We start from the raw sequence: 18,026 nt of genomic DNA, 5'->3' as shown, positions 1-18,026 counted from the left end.
GCTCGAGAATATCCCCTCCTCCTGGGTTGGGAGAATGTGAGCCAGGGCCAGACTGATGGCCAGGGGTCCACTCTTAAAGAAACAGCCTGGCCTGGAAATTGTGCTAAAGCACAGAGCGATTGGAGGGAGGGAGTTGAAAGTCAAGAGAAGGTGAGAGTGCAGATGAGAGAGAAAGAGAGGAGAAGAGGGAGCACAGGAGGAGGAGAGGACACTGAAAAGACAGGTGGAGGGTGGCAGGTACAGACACACGTGACCAACGCCCCCACCCAACCCCAGGCTGCGGCTGGCATTTCTGCAGTGAGGCACCCACAGACACCTTCCACCCTGTCCTGCAGAGGGCTAAGGCGCTCTCTCACCTGCCATGGCTCCTCCTCAGTCCTCTGTTCAGAGCAAACAAGCCGTGTGCACTGGACAGCTCCTGTCACCTGCCCGTTAACATCACTACGAGATGAAATGAAGTCACCTCCAGCGAGCCAAAAAGCCCACTGGATTTTTTTAAGCACAGGAGAAGTATTAAAAGAGGATCGGGTTGATTGTATGAGATATTCAGCGAGCATGTCCAATGCCTAAAATCTCATAAATGGTGGATTGTTGTCCACAGAGTTTCCTGGAAACCCAGGTCCATCTCAGGGACAAGGCCTTCGCCATTCCTGACGGTGAATGACTTGCTCCAGGCCAACATCATCTCCATGGGAGCCGCTCAGCACTTCTGGACAGGCCATGTGGTGAAGAGAGCTTGGATGAGACACCCCCTGCGATCTCATGCCAGGACCTTAGCTGAGAATCCCTTGCTCACTTATGTGCCCTCAGGCCCTCTCCACTCCTGCTGTCTGTGCCTACCTCTCGCCATTTCCACTCTGTCAGTATTGAGGTAGGAGATAGCCGGCCTCTGGGCCAGACACCTGGTATTTGTCAAGTGGAGTAAAATTCAAGCTTTGTTCTCACCCAGGCACTCCAAGGACAAAGCCAGTGGTAAAAGCTGAGTCCTGCTAAAGCAAAGAGACAAGGCGCCCACTCCTGAGGTCAAGGAGGACTTCCCTGTCTGCACATGTTCAGGAAGTCTTCTTTGGGGTTGAAAAGGGAAGGGACCCCACCCCATAATAAGTGTGGACACGCACCCATAGGCCTCTATGGAGGGATACACCTTAGAAGAAACTTGCACACACATCTTTGGGAAGGTGTGTGGACCAGTCAGGTGTGAAGAAAGATACAAGGTAATTGGCCAAAGGTAAACAAAGGCCTAGAAGGGCTGTCCTATATAAGTGATTTAAACACGTCCAGACTGTGTTCCTCCTCACTCACTCCGCACTCCTCTGCAGGTGTGTATCTCTGCCCTCCTTCTGAGCTGATGAACAAACTGTTTTCCTGTGTGCTCTCCCATACGTTGTGCTATGTATCTAATCATAAACGTTGGACCTGTTTTTACAGTTTTTGCCTCCTTGAAACAGTCTTGCTTACAAACAGGGGCAAGAGCCCGGGCCACTTTTGCTTCTCGCCTCTAGTCCCTGGTGGTCTAGCGGCTAGGACTCTTGGTTTTCATCCAGGTTGCCCAGGTTTAATTCCGGGCAGGGAACTAGGATCTCTCCCTCTGAGATCAGTATCATCCCAGCTCCTGTGCAAAGTGAAACACTGATCTTTCTATATTCTTTCCCAGTGTGACTAAGCCCCAGGCCCTTCCCAGGCTCAGGTCAGAGCTGAAAGGAGGCATGCGTGGGAGCAGTGAGCACCAGGAAGGGAGGCTGTCTGCGACATGCCAAAGTCATTCCTCACCATTTTCCAAACTGAGCAAGCCTTGCTCGGTGAAAAGCTGGAAACATCCACGTCTGAACGGTGGTCCAGATAGGCCCATGTTCACTCAGTTCTCTCTCCTGCCTCACCAACCTGGACTCCTGGCAAATGTCCTTTACAGTAACCTGGGTGATGCATCTTGAGGTAGAACAAGTTCACTATCTCCAAATAGATGTTTACAGTGTTTCCCTTCCATTCAGACCGCTCTCTTTTCCATCCACTCGTCACTGAGGCAGACTTCCTGCTCTGATGGAGTCGTGGGCTCTAGGTACGTAATTCTATTAGTGAGAACGGTCCACTTGCTCAGCAAGTGTCAGCAATTAATCTCACCTGATTTTAAGACCGATTGAAATCTACTTACAAGTGAAAACTAGGTGAGCCAGCATGGTTTTGTATATAAGCAAAATGAAGATGATAAGAAAAAAAATTGTGGAACTTTGTACTATGATCAATAAAGTTCCTTAAGAGGTACGTTTTCTAAAGCAAAGTCCTTGTTAGGGTCAGGATGTGGGAAGTGCACTAATAGGCTCAGGATTAGGGTTTGGTTTCCCTTTCATTCTCCCTTCAGACCCCACAATCTGGGGACACGCTTCCCAACTTGGTAACAATGCACTTGTGTAAGCTTCATAATCAAGGGACAGGACTCTATTCCATGTACTTAAGAAGTGAAATTTCCCTTCATTTCTGAAGATATACTTAAGGAAATGTGATACAATATGATAAGAGTCTTGAAAATATCTCTTACAAATATTGATCATCTTTTTCTTGGTGACACCTGGGAGAAATTTTGATATGAATGGTGAAATGTGCGACAATATCCCATGAATTGAGCAAAAGTTAAACCAAACTGATTCATCTTACCTTATTAAGGTTTTTTTGGAAATGAGTGGGCCTGTCATCTCAGCAGGGCTCTTTCACTCCTCTTCTTGCCTGCCTGCTTCTGTGTGGCTTCCTCACCACATAATCTGGTCTACCAGACAGTGATCCTGGCAAACCATCACCCCAGCTGCCCTTTGCAGCATCACAGCCACTGTGCTGACTCTTCTTACTTGAACTCCAAGTACTGCCCAACCTCAGCACCCTCTTAGACTGGAAACCCCAGGGTGAGGACCTAGTTTTTCATTCAGGCTGTGAAAGTTGGCAACCCCTAACAGGTCACACCTGAGAAAACACCAGCTTTAAAATGCCTACACCTACCTTTCTTATAGAATGAGTTTGTTCTCGTTCTTCCAAAAGTCTTTAAAGTGAGAGCTGAATTCATGCCAGATACCAAAGAAAACGTTTGGGGACACTTCCTTCTCTCCAATTTTTGGTCTCATGGAGAAATAGGCTGTAGTCTCCAAAAAGCTGTGAAAGCACACACACACACACACACACACACACACACACACACACACACAAGTGTAAAAGCTATAATTACTTTCCAATATGGGGTATTCTTTCTCCGTCCAAAGGCTGATTTCATTCAGGCAGTTACTATTACCAAGAGGACTCAAATCCTCAGGCACCAACAGGAGTTCTCTTAAGGTTTCGTGTTTGAGTTTTTGAACACAGATGTTAGCAGCAGATAAGAGTCCTCCATATACTGCTAACTATCCCTGGTCCATCCATTTTCAAAATTAATCACTATGCATCTGACCTATGTCAGAAATGAACCTGTAATCAAGTTGGGACATACGGGAAGTTTGTGTATACCTTTTTCTAGACTCTAAACAAACGAAACATCAGCCCTCTGCCCCTAAACTAACTACGCATACTGTATATGTTAGTCTAATACGTGTACATGTTATACAATACGTGTATTGTTCTGCTTCTATACTATCTGACTTCCTATGCTGCTGATGGGGGGAAAATCAACAGCCCTGGGAGATACTGACAGAGGCTGCCCCTGAAGATCACGGTAACACGGCTGAGTGGGTGTGAGCAGGGCGGCCAGCATCCTGACAGTGGCAGCAGTGCCCATCTCCAGGGCCATCAAGGCCGCTTCATATTACACGTACGCGATGCTCAGAAGAGTTTCAAAGGGTTGACAGCACACAACTAGTAAATGGTAGATTTATGCTGCATCTTGACGTGGACCTCCCCGACTCCAGAAGTGTGCACTGTGTAAGCCATCCAGTCTATGGTATTTTGTGATAACACTCAGAACTAAGGCAAATGATCTAGATTTTTAAATACATACATTTCAGGGGGCAAAGTCTATTATAAACACTTAAAAGACACTGTCTAAGTATAATGGCTTGAATTTCTTTATATCTTGCTCCAAACTGTAAGAAAATAAAATCATTTATTACATATATGAACTAATTGGAGTTTTGAAAAGAAACTGGGTATTTGATGAGATTAGCGATTATTATTATGGTTGGGGATGAAACTGCTGGTGGTTATTTTTTAAAGGGGATCTTTTAGAGACACATAGTAAAATATACATGAATGACATTGTTCCTGTTGAAGACTTGCTTCAAAAACAGTGGGGGAGGGGGCAAGTGGGCAGGGGTATAGACGAAACCAACTCAGGAACTGCTGAACCTGGGTGATGAATACATGATGATCACTGTACATTCTGTTTACTGCCTCTGAATCACAGTTAAGTTCTTCACCTGCATAGTGTTTAATTTACCTACCCCTGCTTCCTTTAGCAAAGTATCAAATCATTGTCTTCTATTTCTGGCATCCCAGATGTCTTATTATTGGATTTTCCTCCAGATTCTAAGAGCATATGCAGATTTCTGTATCTATAAATAATATTCTTTCAGCCATGCAGACTCATTGTAAGACACCATTATTTATATACAAATGTTATTTGTATTCAATGATCCCATGTCCTCACTCATTTTAAAATCTGGCTTCATAGACCACAATTCCACTACTTTTCTCTCAAGAGTCTCTGATCTAAACATATAATTTTTAGCAATTTTCCCTCTCATGACCTAACGTAATGGAACCATTACTGTCTTATTTACTTGAACTTGAAAGTGAGAAATTATTAACAGCTTTCTTTTGCTCCTTTAGGTTAAACTGGTGAAAACTGAATTAAATATATTCCATTTTCCCCTTACAAAAGTCTCAGGAGTTTACAGGAGACAGCTGACATAATGGTCACCTATTTCATGGCCTAACTTTGTATTAATTTTAGATTAAAAAAAAAAAGTTGAAAAGATAATATAGAGAATTCTAATATAGCCTCCATTCAGCTTCTCCTAATATTAATATCTCACACAACCACTAAGAGATAACATTGAAAGTGAAAGGATTCTCTTGTTAGGAGCCATTGCAAACCATCTGCTGAGTAAAGTGAGTGAAACTATAGATGAGTAGGGAGGACAGGTAAGGGTGGTCACCCCACTGTGGTGCTGGCCTGCTGACCCTAAGAGACACATACAAAAAGACACACAAAGGTATATATATTTAATTGAAGTATATTATTGTGCTAATTTTAGGTATACATCATAGTGACCCAGTTATTTTTTCAGATTCTTTTCCATTATTCAGTTCTGTTCAGTTCAGTCACTCAGTCGTGTTTAACTCTTTGCGACCCCATGAATCGCAGCACGCCAGGTATACATCATAGTGATCCAGTTATTTTTTCAGATTCTTTTCCATTATAGGTTATTATAGAATACTGACTATAATTTCTAAAATACTGACTATAAAGTAGGTCCTTGTTGCTAATCTATTTTATGCACAGTGGTTATGTCTGCTAATCCAAAACTTCTAATTACTTATATTACATGAAAGTAAGATCATAAGAGTATTTGCGTTACTCTGCCTGACTGATTTCAATAGGTGTAATGTTCTCTAGTCATGTCTAGCTCTTTGAAACATGGACTGCAGCACGCCAGGCTCCTGTTATTTACCATCTCCTGGAGTTTCCTCAAATTCATGCCCATTGAATCGATGATGCCATCCAACCATCTCATCCTCTGTCACCCCCTTCTCCTCCTGCCTTCAAACTTTCCCAGCATCAGCGTCTTTTCCAATAAGTTGGCTCTTAAAATCAAGTAGACAAAGTATTGGAGTTTCAGCTTCAGCATCAGTCCTTCCAATGAATATTCAAGATTGGTTTCCTTTAGGATTGACTCGTTTGATGTCCCTGCTGTCCAAGGCACTCTTAAGAGTCTTCTCCAGCACCACAGCTCAAAAGCATCAATTCTTTGGCACTCAGTCTTCTTTATGGCCCAACTCTCACATCCATACTTCTGATGATTACTGGAAAAATCATAACTTTGGCTATACAGGCCTTTGTCAGCAAAGCGATGTCTCTGCTTTTTAATATGGTATCTATGTTTGTCACATCTTTTCTTCCAAGGAGCAAGCATCCTTTAATTTCATGGCTACAGTCACCATCCACAGAGATTCTGGAGCCCAAGGAGATAAAGTCTGTCACTGTTTCCACTTTCCACTATTTTCCCATCTATTTGCTACTGTTTCCATTTTCCCCCCATCTATCAGGTGAAATAATGGGCTGGATAAAGCACAAGCTGGAATCAAGACTGCTAGGAGAAATATCAATAACCTCAGATATGCAGATGACACCACCATTATAGCAGAAAGCAAAGAGGAACTACAGAGCCTCTTAATGAAGGTGAAAGAGGAGAATGAAAAAGCTGGCTTAAAACTCAGCATTCAAAAAACTAAATCATGGCCTCCAGTCCCATCACTTCATTGCAAATAGATGTGGAAACAATGGAAAGAGTGACAGACTTTATTTTCTTGGGCTCCAAAATCACTGCAAGATGGTGACTGCAGCCATGAAATTAAAAGATGCTTGCTCCTTGGAAGGAAAGCTTTGACAAACCTATTGTGATAATCGCTCGGTGGTGTCCAACTCTTGGCGACTCCATGGACTGTAGCCCACCAGGCTTCTCTGTCCACGGAATTCTCCAGGTAAGAATACTGGAGTGAGTTGTCATGCCCTTCTTCAGGGGATCTTCCTGACCTAGGGAATTGAACCGGGGTCTCCAGCATTGCAGGCAGATTCTTTATCAGTGACAAACATAGACAGAGTATTAAAAAGCTGAGATGTTATTTTGCTGACAAAGGTCTGTACAGTCAAGCTATGGTTTTTCCAGTAATCATGTGTGGATGTGAGAGTTGGACCATAAAGAAGACTGAGTGTCAAAAAACTGATGGTTTTGAACTGTGCTGTTTGAGGAGACTCTTGAGAGTCCCTTGTACTGTAAGGAGATCAAACCAGTCAATCCTAAAGGAAACCAATCCTGTATATTCATTGGAAGAACTGATGTTGAAACTGAAGCTCCAATATTTTGGCCACCTGAGGCGAAGAGATGACTCATTAGAAAAGACCCTGATGCTGGGAAAGATTGAAGGCAGGAGGAGAAGGGGATGACAAATGATGGGATAGTTGGATGGCATCACTGACTCAATGGACATGAGTTTGAGCAAGCTCCAGGAGATGGTGAAGGGCAGGGAAGCCTAGAGTGCTGCAGTCCATGGGGTCACAAAGAGTCAGACAGGACTGAACAACATTCGCCATGAGGTGATGGGACCGGATGCCATGATCCTAGTTTTTTGAATGTTGAGTTTTAAGTCAGCTTTTTAATTCTCATCTTTTACCCTCATCAAGAGGCTCTTGAGTTCCTCTTCACTTTCTGCCATGGGTGGTGTCATCCGCACATCTGTGGTTATTGACATTTCTCCCGGCAATCTTAGTTTCAGCTTGATCTTCATCCAGCCTGGGATTTTGCATGATTGTTCTGCATAAAAGTTAAATAAGCAGAGTGACAAATATAACTTTGATGTACTCCTTTCCCAATGTTTAATCAGTTTGTTGTTCCATGTCTAGTTCTAACTATTGCTTCTTGACTTGCATACAGGTTACTCAGGAGATAGGTAAGTTGTTCTGGTAACCCCACCCCTTTAAGAATATCCCACAGTCTGTGGATCACAGACTGTGATCCACACAGTCAAAGACTTTAGCACAGTGAATGAACCAGAAGTAGATGTTTTTCTGGAATTCTCTTGCTTTTTCTATGATCCAGTGGATGTTGGCAATGTGATCTCTGGTTCCTCTGCCTTTTAAAAATCCAGCTTGAACATCTGGAAGTTTTCAGTTCACATACTGTTGAAGCTTAGCTTGAAGGATTTTGAGCATAACCTTGCTAGCATGTGAAACGAGTGCAGTAGTTTGAACCTTCTTTGGCAGTGCCCTTCGTTGGGATTGGAATGAAAACTGACTATTTCCAGTCCTGTGGCCACTGCTGAGTTTTTTCTTTCATATTGAGTGCAGTACAGCATTATCTTTTAGGATTTGAAGTCATACAGTAACCCTATTTTTAGTTTTCCAAGGAACTACTGTAATGTTTCCCATAGAAGCTGCACCAGTTTACATTCCCACCAACAGTGTAGGAGGGTTCTCTTTTCTCTATAATTTCTCCAGCATTTAGTATTTGTTGACTTTTTAAAAATGGCCATTTTGACAGGTGTGAGGAGATACTTCACTGTAGTTTTGATTTATGTCTCTCTAATAATTAGCCACACTGAGCATTTTTCATGTGCTGTTGACCACCTGTAAGTCTTCTTTGGAGAAATGTCTGTTTGTGTTTTCTGCCTACTTATTGGCTGGGTTGTTTGTTTCTTTAATACTGAGTTATATGAGCTATTTTTATATTTTCCATGATAGCATCCTGTTGGTTACATTATTTGAAGATACTTTCTCTCCTTCTGTAGGTAGCCTTTCTGTTTAAAAAAATTTTTTTATGTTTTTCTTTGCTGTGTGAAAGCTTTTAAATTTGATTAGGCCTCATTTATTTTATTTTTTAAAATATTTATTTATTCCTGGCTATGCTGCCTTTTTTTTAAATTTTATTTTATTTTTAAACTTTACAATATTTTTTTTAATTAATTTTATTTTATTTTTAAACTTTACAATATTGTATTAGTTTTGCCAAATATCAAAATGAATCCGCCACAGGTATACATGTGTTCCCCATCCTGAACCCTCCTCCCTCCTCCCTCCCGATACCCTCCCTCTGGGTCATCCCAGTGCACCAGCCCCAAGCATCCAGTATCGTGCATCGAACCTGGACTGGCGACTCGTTTCATACATGATATTATACATGTTTCAATGCTATTCTCCCAAATCTCCCCACCCTCTCCCTCTCCCACAGAGTCCATAAGACCGTTCTATACATCAGTGTCTCTTTTGCTGTCTCGTACACAGGGTTATTGTTACCATCTTTCTAAATTCCATATATATGCGTTAGTATACTGTATTGGTGTTTTTCTTTCTGGCTTACTTCACTGTGTATAATAGGTTCCAGTTTCATCCATCTCATTAGAACTGGTTCAAATGTATTCTTTTTAATGGCCGAGTAATACTCCATTGTGTATATGTACCACAGCTTTGTTATCCATTCATCTGCTGATGGGCATCTAGGTTGCTTCCATGTCCTGGCTATTATAAACAGTGCTGCGATGAACATTGGGGTGCACGTGTCTCTTTCCCTTCTGGTTTCCTCGGTGTGTATGCCCAGCAGTGTGCTGCCTCTTTGTTGCTGTACTCAGGCTTTCTCTAATGGTAGCACATGGGGACCACTCTCCCGCTGGGGTGCATGGGTTTTTCATTGTGGCGGCTTTTCTTTGTGGAGAATGGACTCTAGAGCACGGGCTCAGTAGTTGTGGTGCATGAGCCTACTCGTTCCATGGCAGGTGGGATCTCCCCAGACCAGGGATCAAACCCATGTCCCCTGCATTGGCAGGTGAATTCTTAACCACTGGACCACCAGGAAAGTCCAGGTCTCATTTATTTTTTATTTGTCATTTTTATTTAGTTAATTAATTTTATTTTTATTTTAAAACTTTTAATTATTTTATTTATTTTGAAATTTTTATTTTAAAATTTAATTATTATTTTCATTTTATTTAATAAACTATTAAAAAATTTTATTTGGCTGTGCTGGGTCTTAGCTGTAGCACACAGGATCTAGTTGCAGCATGTGGGATCTAGTTCCCTGACCACAGATCAAACCTGGGACCTCTGCATTGGGAAGTCAGAGTCTTAACTACTGGACCACTAGGAAGTCCTGGTCTCATTTATTTTTGCTTTTATATCCTTTGCCTTAGAAGACTGATCTAAGAAAATGTTGCTGTGATTTATGTCTGAGAATGTTTTGCCTATGTTCTCTTCTAGGAGTTTTATGATGTCATGTCTTATATTTCAGTCTTTGAACAATTTTATTTTCATATATGGTGTGAGGAAGTGTTCTAAAAAGCACAAATTAGTAATGTAAATAATGAAAGAAGGATTGTGACTACTAATTCCATGGACATTTAAAGAAATGCTATGAATAATTCTTTGACAAAAATTTTGATAACTTAGATAAAATAAGTCAAATCTTGGAAAGACACTAACTACCAGAAATCTCACAATAGAAATAATCTGAAAACATGTACATCTATTAAAGAAATTAATTCAATAATTTATAACCTTCCAGAAAACAAACACATGGCCTAGGTGATTTCCCTAGAGAATTCTATCACATCCTTATAGGGGAAAAGAAAAATGAATCTCTCTCAGAAGGTAGCAGCAGAAGAAAGAGTTCCTAACTCATTCTATGAAGCCAGAAATTGTCTCATACCCAAACAAGATAATGGCATTACAAGGAAAAAAAAAGTGCAGGCCAATATGCTTCTTGAGGATCAATTAAAAAATTCAAAACAAAATTAGCCAATAGAATTCAACATGAATAAAAAGAACTATACACCATGACCAAGTGATGTTTATTCTAGTTATGCAAATTAGTTCAATATTCAAATTAAAAAATTTAATCTACTGCCTCAATAAACTAAAGAAAAAATCATATGATGATATTAACTTATGCAGGAAAGACATTTGATAAAATACTCACAGCAAACCAGGGATAGAGAATTTCCTTGACTTAAGAAGGAACATGTACAAAAGAACTTCTATAGCCAACACCACACTAAATGTTAAGACACTGAAATTTTCCCTCCTAAGAATGGTTATAAGGCTAGAGTGCCCTCTCTTTTACTTCTGTTTCACATCACATTGGAAGTTGTAGCTAATGCAATAAGGCAAGAAAAGTAAATAAGGTTCACAGATTGGGAGGGAAGAAGTAAAACTGTATTTGCAGATGAATATGCCTATGTAGGGGCTTCCCTGGTAGCTCAGCTGGTAAAGAATCCACCTGCTATGCAGGAATCAAATTTACCCAGTTTAATTCCTGGGTCAGGAAGATCCCGTGGAGAAGGAGTAGGCTACCCACTCCAGTATTCTTCAGCTTCCCTGGTGGTTCAGACAGCAAAAATCTGCCTGCAACGCAGAAGACCTAGGTTCAATCCCTGGGTCTGGAAGATTCTCTGGAGGAGGGCATGGCAACCCACTCCAGTATTCTTGCCTGAGAATCCCAATGGATAGAGGAGCCTGGAGGGTTACAGTCCTTGGGGTCGCAAAAAGTCAGACATGAGTGAACAATGACGCACACAGCACAGCATGTCTATGTAGAAGTGCCAAAGAATCTACAAAATAATTCCTGGAACTAATAAACAAATATAGGAACATTGAAGGATACAGGTCAATAAACAAAACTTGAATGTTTTCTGATATACCAGCATTGAATAATTAAATTTTGAAATTAAAAACATAAATAATTTCCTATAGCACAAAAAAATGGAATATTAAGGTATAAATCGAGTTACAGATATAAAGTCTGTGAGGAAAATTACAAAACTATGATGAAAATATCAAATAAGATCTAAATAAGTGGAGAGATATACTATGAACATGGGTTGTTGTTCAGTCACTAAGTTGCCTCTGACTCTTTGTGACCCCATGAACTGCAACACGCCAGGCTTCTCTGTCTATCACTATCTCCCTAAGTTTGCTCAAACTCATGTCCATTGAGTCAGTGGTGCATCTAACCATCTCATCCTCTGTCACCCCCTTCTCCTCTTTCCTTCAATTTTTTCCAGTATCAGAGTCTTTTCCGATGAGTTAGCTCTTCACATCAGGTGGCCAAAGTATTGGAGCTTCAGCATTGGTTCTTCCAATGAATATTCAGAATTGATTTCCTTTAGGATTGACTGGTTTGATCTCTTTGTTGTTCAAGGGACCCTCAAGACTATTCTCCAGCACCACAGTTCAGAAGTGTCAATTCATTGGTGCTTAGCCTTCTTTATGGTCCAACTCTCAGATCCATACATGACTACTGGAAAAACCATAGGTTTGACTACACAGACCTTTGTCAGCAAAGTGATGTCTCTGCTTTTTAATACACTGTCTAGGTTTGACATAGCTATTCTTCCAAGGAGTGAGTGTCTTTTAATTTTGTGGCTACACTTACTGTCTGAATTGATTCTGGACCCCAAGAAAATGAAATCTGACACTGTTTCCACATTTCCCCCATCTATTTGCCATGAAGTGGTAGGACTGGATGCCATGATCTTAGCTTTTTGAATCTTGAGTTTTAAGCCAGCTTTTTCACTCTCCTCTTTCACTTTCACCAAGAGGCTCTTTAGTTCCTCTTCGCTTTCTGCCATAGGTGGTGTCATCTGCATATCTGAGGCTGTTGATATTTCTCCTGCCAGTCTTGAGCAAAGCCTGTGATGCATCTAGCCCAGCATTTCACATGATGTGCTCTGCATATAAGTTAAGTAAGCAGGGTGACAATATACAGCTTTGATGTCCCCCTTTCCCAATTTTGAACCAGTCCTTTGTTCCAATGAACATGGGTAGGAATAGTCAATATTGTTAAAGATGCCAGTTCTTCCCAACTTAATTTTATTCGTGTAATTCCAATAAAAATCTTAACAAGTTATTTTGTGGACGTTGACAAACTGATTCACTACCCACTATAAAGTGGGACAGTGTGATATATTAGCGACAGAGTAGACATATACATTAACGAAACAGAATAGAGTGTCCAAACGTAGGCTCAGAAATGTAGCTGACTGATCTTTGAAAAGAGAACAAAGGTAACTCAATGGAGAAATGATAGTCTTTTCAACAAAGGTTCTGGAAGAGCTGAATATTTATATGCAAAAAATCAACAAAATGAGTCTATAAACAGACATCACATCTTACACACACACACACACATAAACACACAAACCTAAAATACTGATCAACAACCTGTGGTGAGAAAAGTTAAACAATTTGAAGGTGTTATATTATTTTGGGAAGGGGCAAAGATATTAAATAAACATTGGTTAATTTAAAGGTATTAAAAATAGGAGAAATAAAAATATCATGTTTGTGGCAACCAGACATATGCATCTTTCAGATCTCCCAGGTTCCAACTGTGGAAAATGGAAATGACTAAGGGCCTTAGATGCTGTTTTGAAGCCCATCACTCCATCTGTATGGAGGCCCAGGATTGCTCCTGGCCAGCAAGTGCACTCAGCAGGGATGCTGGTGTAGGTGTCATCTAGGACACACAGGCTCCTCTAAATGGTGACTTTGGCTCGAGGACTTTCAATTGGCTTTACCAAAACTTTCTGGTAACTGCACTGCAGTCTAAGTAAAAGCCTTGCAGTCTAAGGCTTTTGCTATTTAGGCTTTCTTCCTTCGCTCTCCACCATGAGAGCTCGACCTGCATCTGGGTCTAATAGCTGTCCCAGCTTCCTCTGCCTCTGTTACTGTTTTTCTCAGTAAATCCAGTCTTGGCACCAGGTTTGTGGAGAACTTGAAATAGTATAAGTGGAACCACGAGGAGCCTGAGAAAATAAGCAGTAAGATGAGGTCTGAGATACAGTCAGCCAGCACCCCACTGTTCTGGGTGGTACACAGGGCAGACCCTGGCACAGTGGAGGAGGCCATGAACTTGTAAAGATATCAGCAAAGTGGCCTAGAAAATGTCCTCACAGGTGTGATGATTCAGGTTGCTGAAGATATGGTGAGAAAAAGCCACAGAGACACTGGAATTGGCTGACTACAGTTGAGTGGGTCTGACACCCCACAGAGAGATAATGAGGGATTCTGAGCAGTAACAGACAGCTAAAGACTAGGGGGCAACTTGATAATTGGAAAGAAGCTGTTATCACCTGTAGTGAGAGAACAGAAACAGCGACAAAGCAAAAAGCAGATCTAACAGAACTGAAGATCTCCAGAGACATTTAGAAGCACAGCCAAGCAGGTCTGCTACGCTAAAATCAGATCCTGGGCTAGGAAAATCTGGGATCCTGAAACAAGTGAGAGAGATATGAGTCACCCTTACTGCTACTGCTACTGCTGCTAAGTCACTTTAGTCGTGTCCGACTATGTGCAACCCCATAGACTGCAGCCCACCAGGCTCCCCCGTCCCTGGGATTCTCCAGGCAAGAACACTGGAGTGGGTTGCCATTTCCTTCTCCAGTGCCTGAAAGTGAAAATTGAAAGTGAAGTCACTCAGTCGTGTCCGACACTCAGCGACCCCATGGACTGCAGCCTTCCAGGCTCCTCCATCCATGGGATTTTCCAGGCAAGAGTCCTGGAGTGGGGTGCCATTGCCTTCTCCGCACCCTTACAGGTCCCTGAAACTATCCTTAGTTTGCAGAGGGAGTCTACTCTTCTCTAGTAAAGGTGAGCTCCCCATCTAGGAAAGTGCCAGAACTGATGAAGGAAAAGAGATTATACACACAGGTTGCTGCAAGAATTAACTTTCCTGAGGTAGCAGGACCCAGGGGTAGCTCTTACAGGTCTAGAGTAAATGGTGGCCATGCAGAGAAAAGCAGATATGACTCAGCTGCTCTGGAAAACAGAAGAGGGAGTGAGGAGGTTGAGATCTGTGGGCATGTCCATATATAGTAAAAGAATCCAGAGCACTAAGCAATGGAACACTCCATGGGAAGTCCCAGAGGGCCCACTGTGCACCAAGGCAGTCAAGACTGCTGGTTACAGGGATACTGTTTTCAGTTCATGCTGTGGGCCAGGAAAGGAGAGGAGGTCATAGCTGAGCCCATTAACATCCATGGAGATGATGATAAATTAACAGGGGCCGATGGTGAAGCCCAGGGATCACAGTTACCATTGTGTCTGCCCCACAGGGAGTGTGGAGATAGTTAATAGATCATGGTATCCTTAGAGGTACATGGGCACATGCACGCATGTGTGCGCGTGCACGCGCGCGCACACGCGCACACACACACACACACACACACACACACACACACAAGACTGTTTAACATCTATAACCAGAGGAAAGGGCAAGAATAGAGAAATAGGAGGATAACAGTTGCTCTAATTAAAAATCAAGATGCCTTGCTCAGTTCCTGGAGTTGAGCTGATTTCAGATCCAGAACTCACTGACCAGAGGGATGACCCTGAAACTGTGGGGAGCGTGTACTGTACTAATCCCCCTGGTTCTTCTCCACTGCTCAGGGACAAAGGGAAATATTCAGGCATTTCAAGAGGTGTGGGACCCAGGGTCTAAGGAGACACTACAGCCTCATCGTGGTCACCTGCACTGGAGGGGGTCCCACACACCAGTATGCAGACACCAGTCTCAGAAGTCCCTGGGCCTCACCCCACCCATCAGTAAGAAGGCAGGACTTGGCAATCAAAGGGCCCAGGGCCCAGCAATGCCTAGGAGACCATCCACAATAGCCAGCCTGCCTCAAGAGAAGGACCAAGGCAACTCAACAGGGGTAGTCCTAGAGCATGAAGCTATGGTATCCAGAGAATGTGCTGCTGGAACCTACAGGATACCACTTCTCCCAGGTCGGAAAATGTAACCAAGCCACCAGATACATAGAAGTAAGAACAGCAAATTAGGAAAAATGAGATGACAGAGGAACATATTCCAAGAAGAAAAAAATAAAACCCCAGAAGAACTAAGTGATGTAGAGATAGGCAATATATCTGATAGAGTTCAAGGTAATGATCATAATAATCAAACAATTTGGGAGAAGACTGGATGAACAGAGGGAGAAGGTAGTTTTTAACAACGAATTAGAAAAAATAAAGAAGAATCAAACAGAGATGAAGAATACAATAACTGAGTTCCAAAGAGGAGACTCAAGCAGTTAATGATGAGAGAAGTGAGAAAATGCAGAAACAGAGGAAGACTGGTTAAAGCCTGAAGATTGATGATGGAGATTCTCAAAACATCACCCTGTTACCTCATCACCAATCAGTCAGAAGAATAACTAGACATGATCATGGACCCTGTGACTCTTACCCCTAATGTGGTCTTTCAACCCATGTGTGAAAGCCATCAGGGAGTTCTAGTCCTTTGAGCATGACTGGCCTGTTTTCCTTGCTTGACACCTGCAATAAATGCTGTATTTTCCTTCATCACAACCCAGTGTTAGTAGATTGACTTTTCTGCACATTGGTGAACTGACCCAAGCTTGATTTGGCAACAAAGTGAGTTAAAACTTCACCTACCTGTATTGCAAATTAAAATGAACTAGTAGTACAAGGTTATTATTGAGAAATATGGCAGAAATATGAGAGGAAACTGCTAAGATAAATGTAATCAGGTGTAGGGAAGGGTGGAGCAGGGGAGGCTGCCTTTTGTTACAAGCCTGGTGGTACTAATTGACTTTTTCAATTCTGTCTACAATTAAAACCTTAAGAAAAATAAAAATTAATCAAAAGCAAAATGAACTGGAGAAACAGTGTATGCCAGGAAAATATGAGGATAACAAGCTGAAAAAACTTTCCTGAATGAACTTGACTATGTATCTTCTGCAATTTGCTACGTGGACCTTTGAAAGAAAGTGCTGTTTGAAAAGCAACAAAAAAGCATACTGTCTAGGGAAAAAGCAGTGTGTATGGTGGATCTACTGCATGTTTGGCTTCTGTGTTAAAAACTGTCTACTTGACCATGTTGACCTCCCATGCAAATGAAGGAAACAGATCAGAAAGATGGATTGGCCTGCGGTCAGCCTAGGTGTATTTCTGTCTTCCTCTGGGACACTTTCTGCAGATGCACAACTTCAGTGGGTCAAGAGTCTATGAGGTGATTTCCTGCCAGCTCTGATGCAAAGTTTGCAAAGTAAATGCAGCTGAAATTTCCACTGCTCTCAGTCTGTAACTCTCAGGACAAATGGTGAGCAAACCAGGCAAAACAATTCTTCATGCTACTTTTCATGTAAGTTTACTCACATCTGATGTATGCAGCTATAGTCCCAAAAAGTGAAATGATGCGCTTTGTGATGTAAAATTCCCACAAAGAAACAAGTTCAACCTATAAAAGGTCATTGGCTATTCACCAAATTATCTCTTTATCCCTTACTGTTACACTACCTATGTCCCCTAAGTCAGTGGACCATTATTTCTTAGCTTAGCAAGACTTGCTGCACCAGCCAGCCACAGCCTGAGCTGAACTTCGGGAGCCCATGCCACCCGTCTGGAAGTTAATCAAACTCACCCTTTTCAAATCTGCAATAATAGCCACAGGGAAAATTCAGACTTGGGTCATTAGTGGCAGGTCCCCATAGTAAACATCATGAAGTGAGAAGAATACCAAGAATACTAAGAATACCAATATACGGTGCTGATACTGTGCCTGGCACTGCTCTACTATTCTCCTCATTTTAGAGATGAGGAAATGGAGGTACGGTTCAATAAATATCTCCAAATCAGACAACTTGAAAAAAAATGAAACCACGATCTGCCAGTGACTCTAATCTGGCCAGGGCCTGGGCCCTGTGCTCATCCCTGCCGGGTTTCCACACCTGGAGGCTGTTTCCCTTTACTGCGCAGCCTGGAGGCCTCCGAGAAATCCCATGAGTTACTTAATCCCATGTGTTACTTAATTGAAGGTGGTTCTCTGTAGCTTGTAACCAAATATGCCCCTCTAACAACAACCTTCTAAAGAAGATTTCTAATTTGCCTTATGAAATGTGTGTATAGGTAGACTCACCAATAACCTTCATTTTTGTCTTAGTTTCATTCTAGCCTGAAAAATATTTTCTTTCAATATAAAAGTGACTACTTTTATTCAATTGTTTTTTCTAGAGCATCTACTGGGCTAGCAGCATAGTTTCTCAAAACATACAACTCTAATGGATTTGAATCATGATATGATTGAATACAACAGTTATCTTAAATTACTAAGAGTAGAGATCTCTTCAAGAAAATTAGAGATACCAAGGGAACATTTCATGCAAAGGTAGGCACAATAAAGGACAGAAATGGTACGGACCTACAGAAGCTGAAGATACTAAGAGGAGGTGGCAAGAATACACAGATGAACTTGTACAATAAAGATCTTAATGGTCTGGATAACCATGATGATGTGGTCACTCACCTAGAGCCAGACATCCTGGAG

The 18,026-nt window shown here is 41.8% G+C and overlaps 1 protein-coding gene across 1 annotated transcript in view; it reads right to left on the bottom strand.

Moving 5' to 3' along the window:
* Positions 1-322: 322 nt before the first annotated feature.
* The window catches only part of LOC113885199 (formin-2-like), a 57,023-nt gene continuing 39,319 nt past the window's right edge, over positions 323-18,026 (bottom strand). The window contains exon 9 of the mRNA XM_027530325.1: positions 323-3,135. Within this exon, the coding sequence (XP_027386126.1) occupies positions 2,991-3,135 (145 nt within the window). The 3' untranslated portion in view covers positions 323-2,990. The remainder of the gene's footprint in view (positions 3,136-18,026) is intronic.

The sequence above is a fragment of the Bos indicus x Bos taurus genome, chromosome 28, assembly GCF_003369695.1.
Source record: "Bos indicus x Bos taurus breed Angus x Brahman F1 hybrid chromosome 28, Bos_hybrid_MaternalHap_v2.0, whole genome shotgun sequence".
In the NCBI taxonomy this organism is placed as follows: Eukaryota; Metazoa; Chordata; class Mammalia; order Artiodactyla; family Bovidae; genus Bos; species Bos indicus x Bos taurus.
Note: the sequence above shows the minus strand (reverse complement) of the source record. Positions and strands in the feature narration are given on the sequence as shown.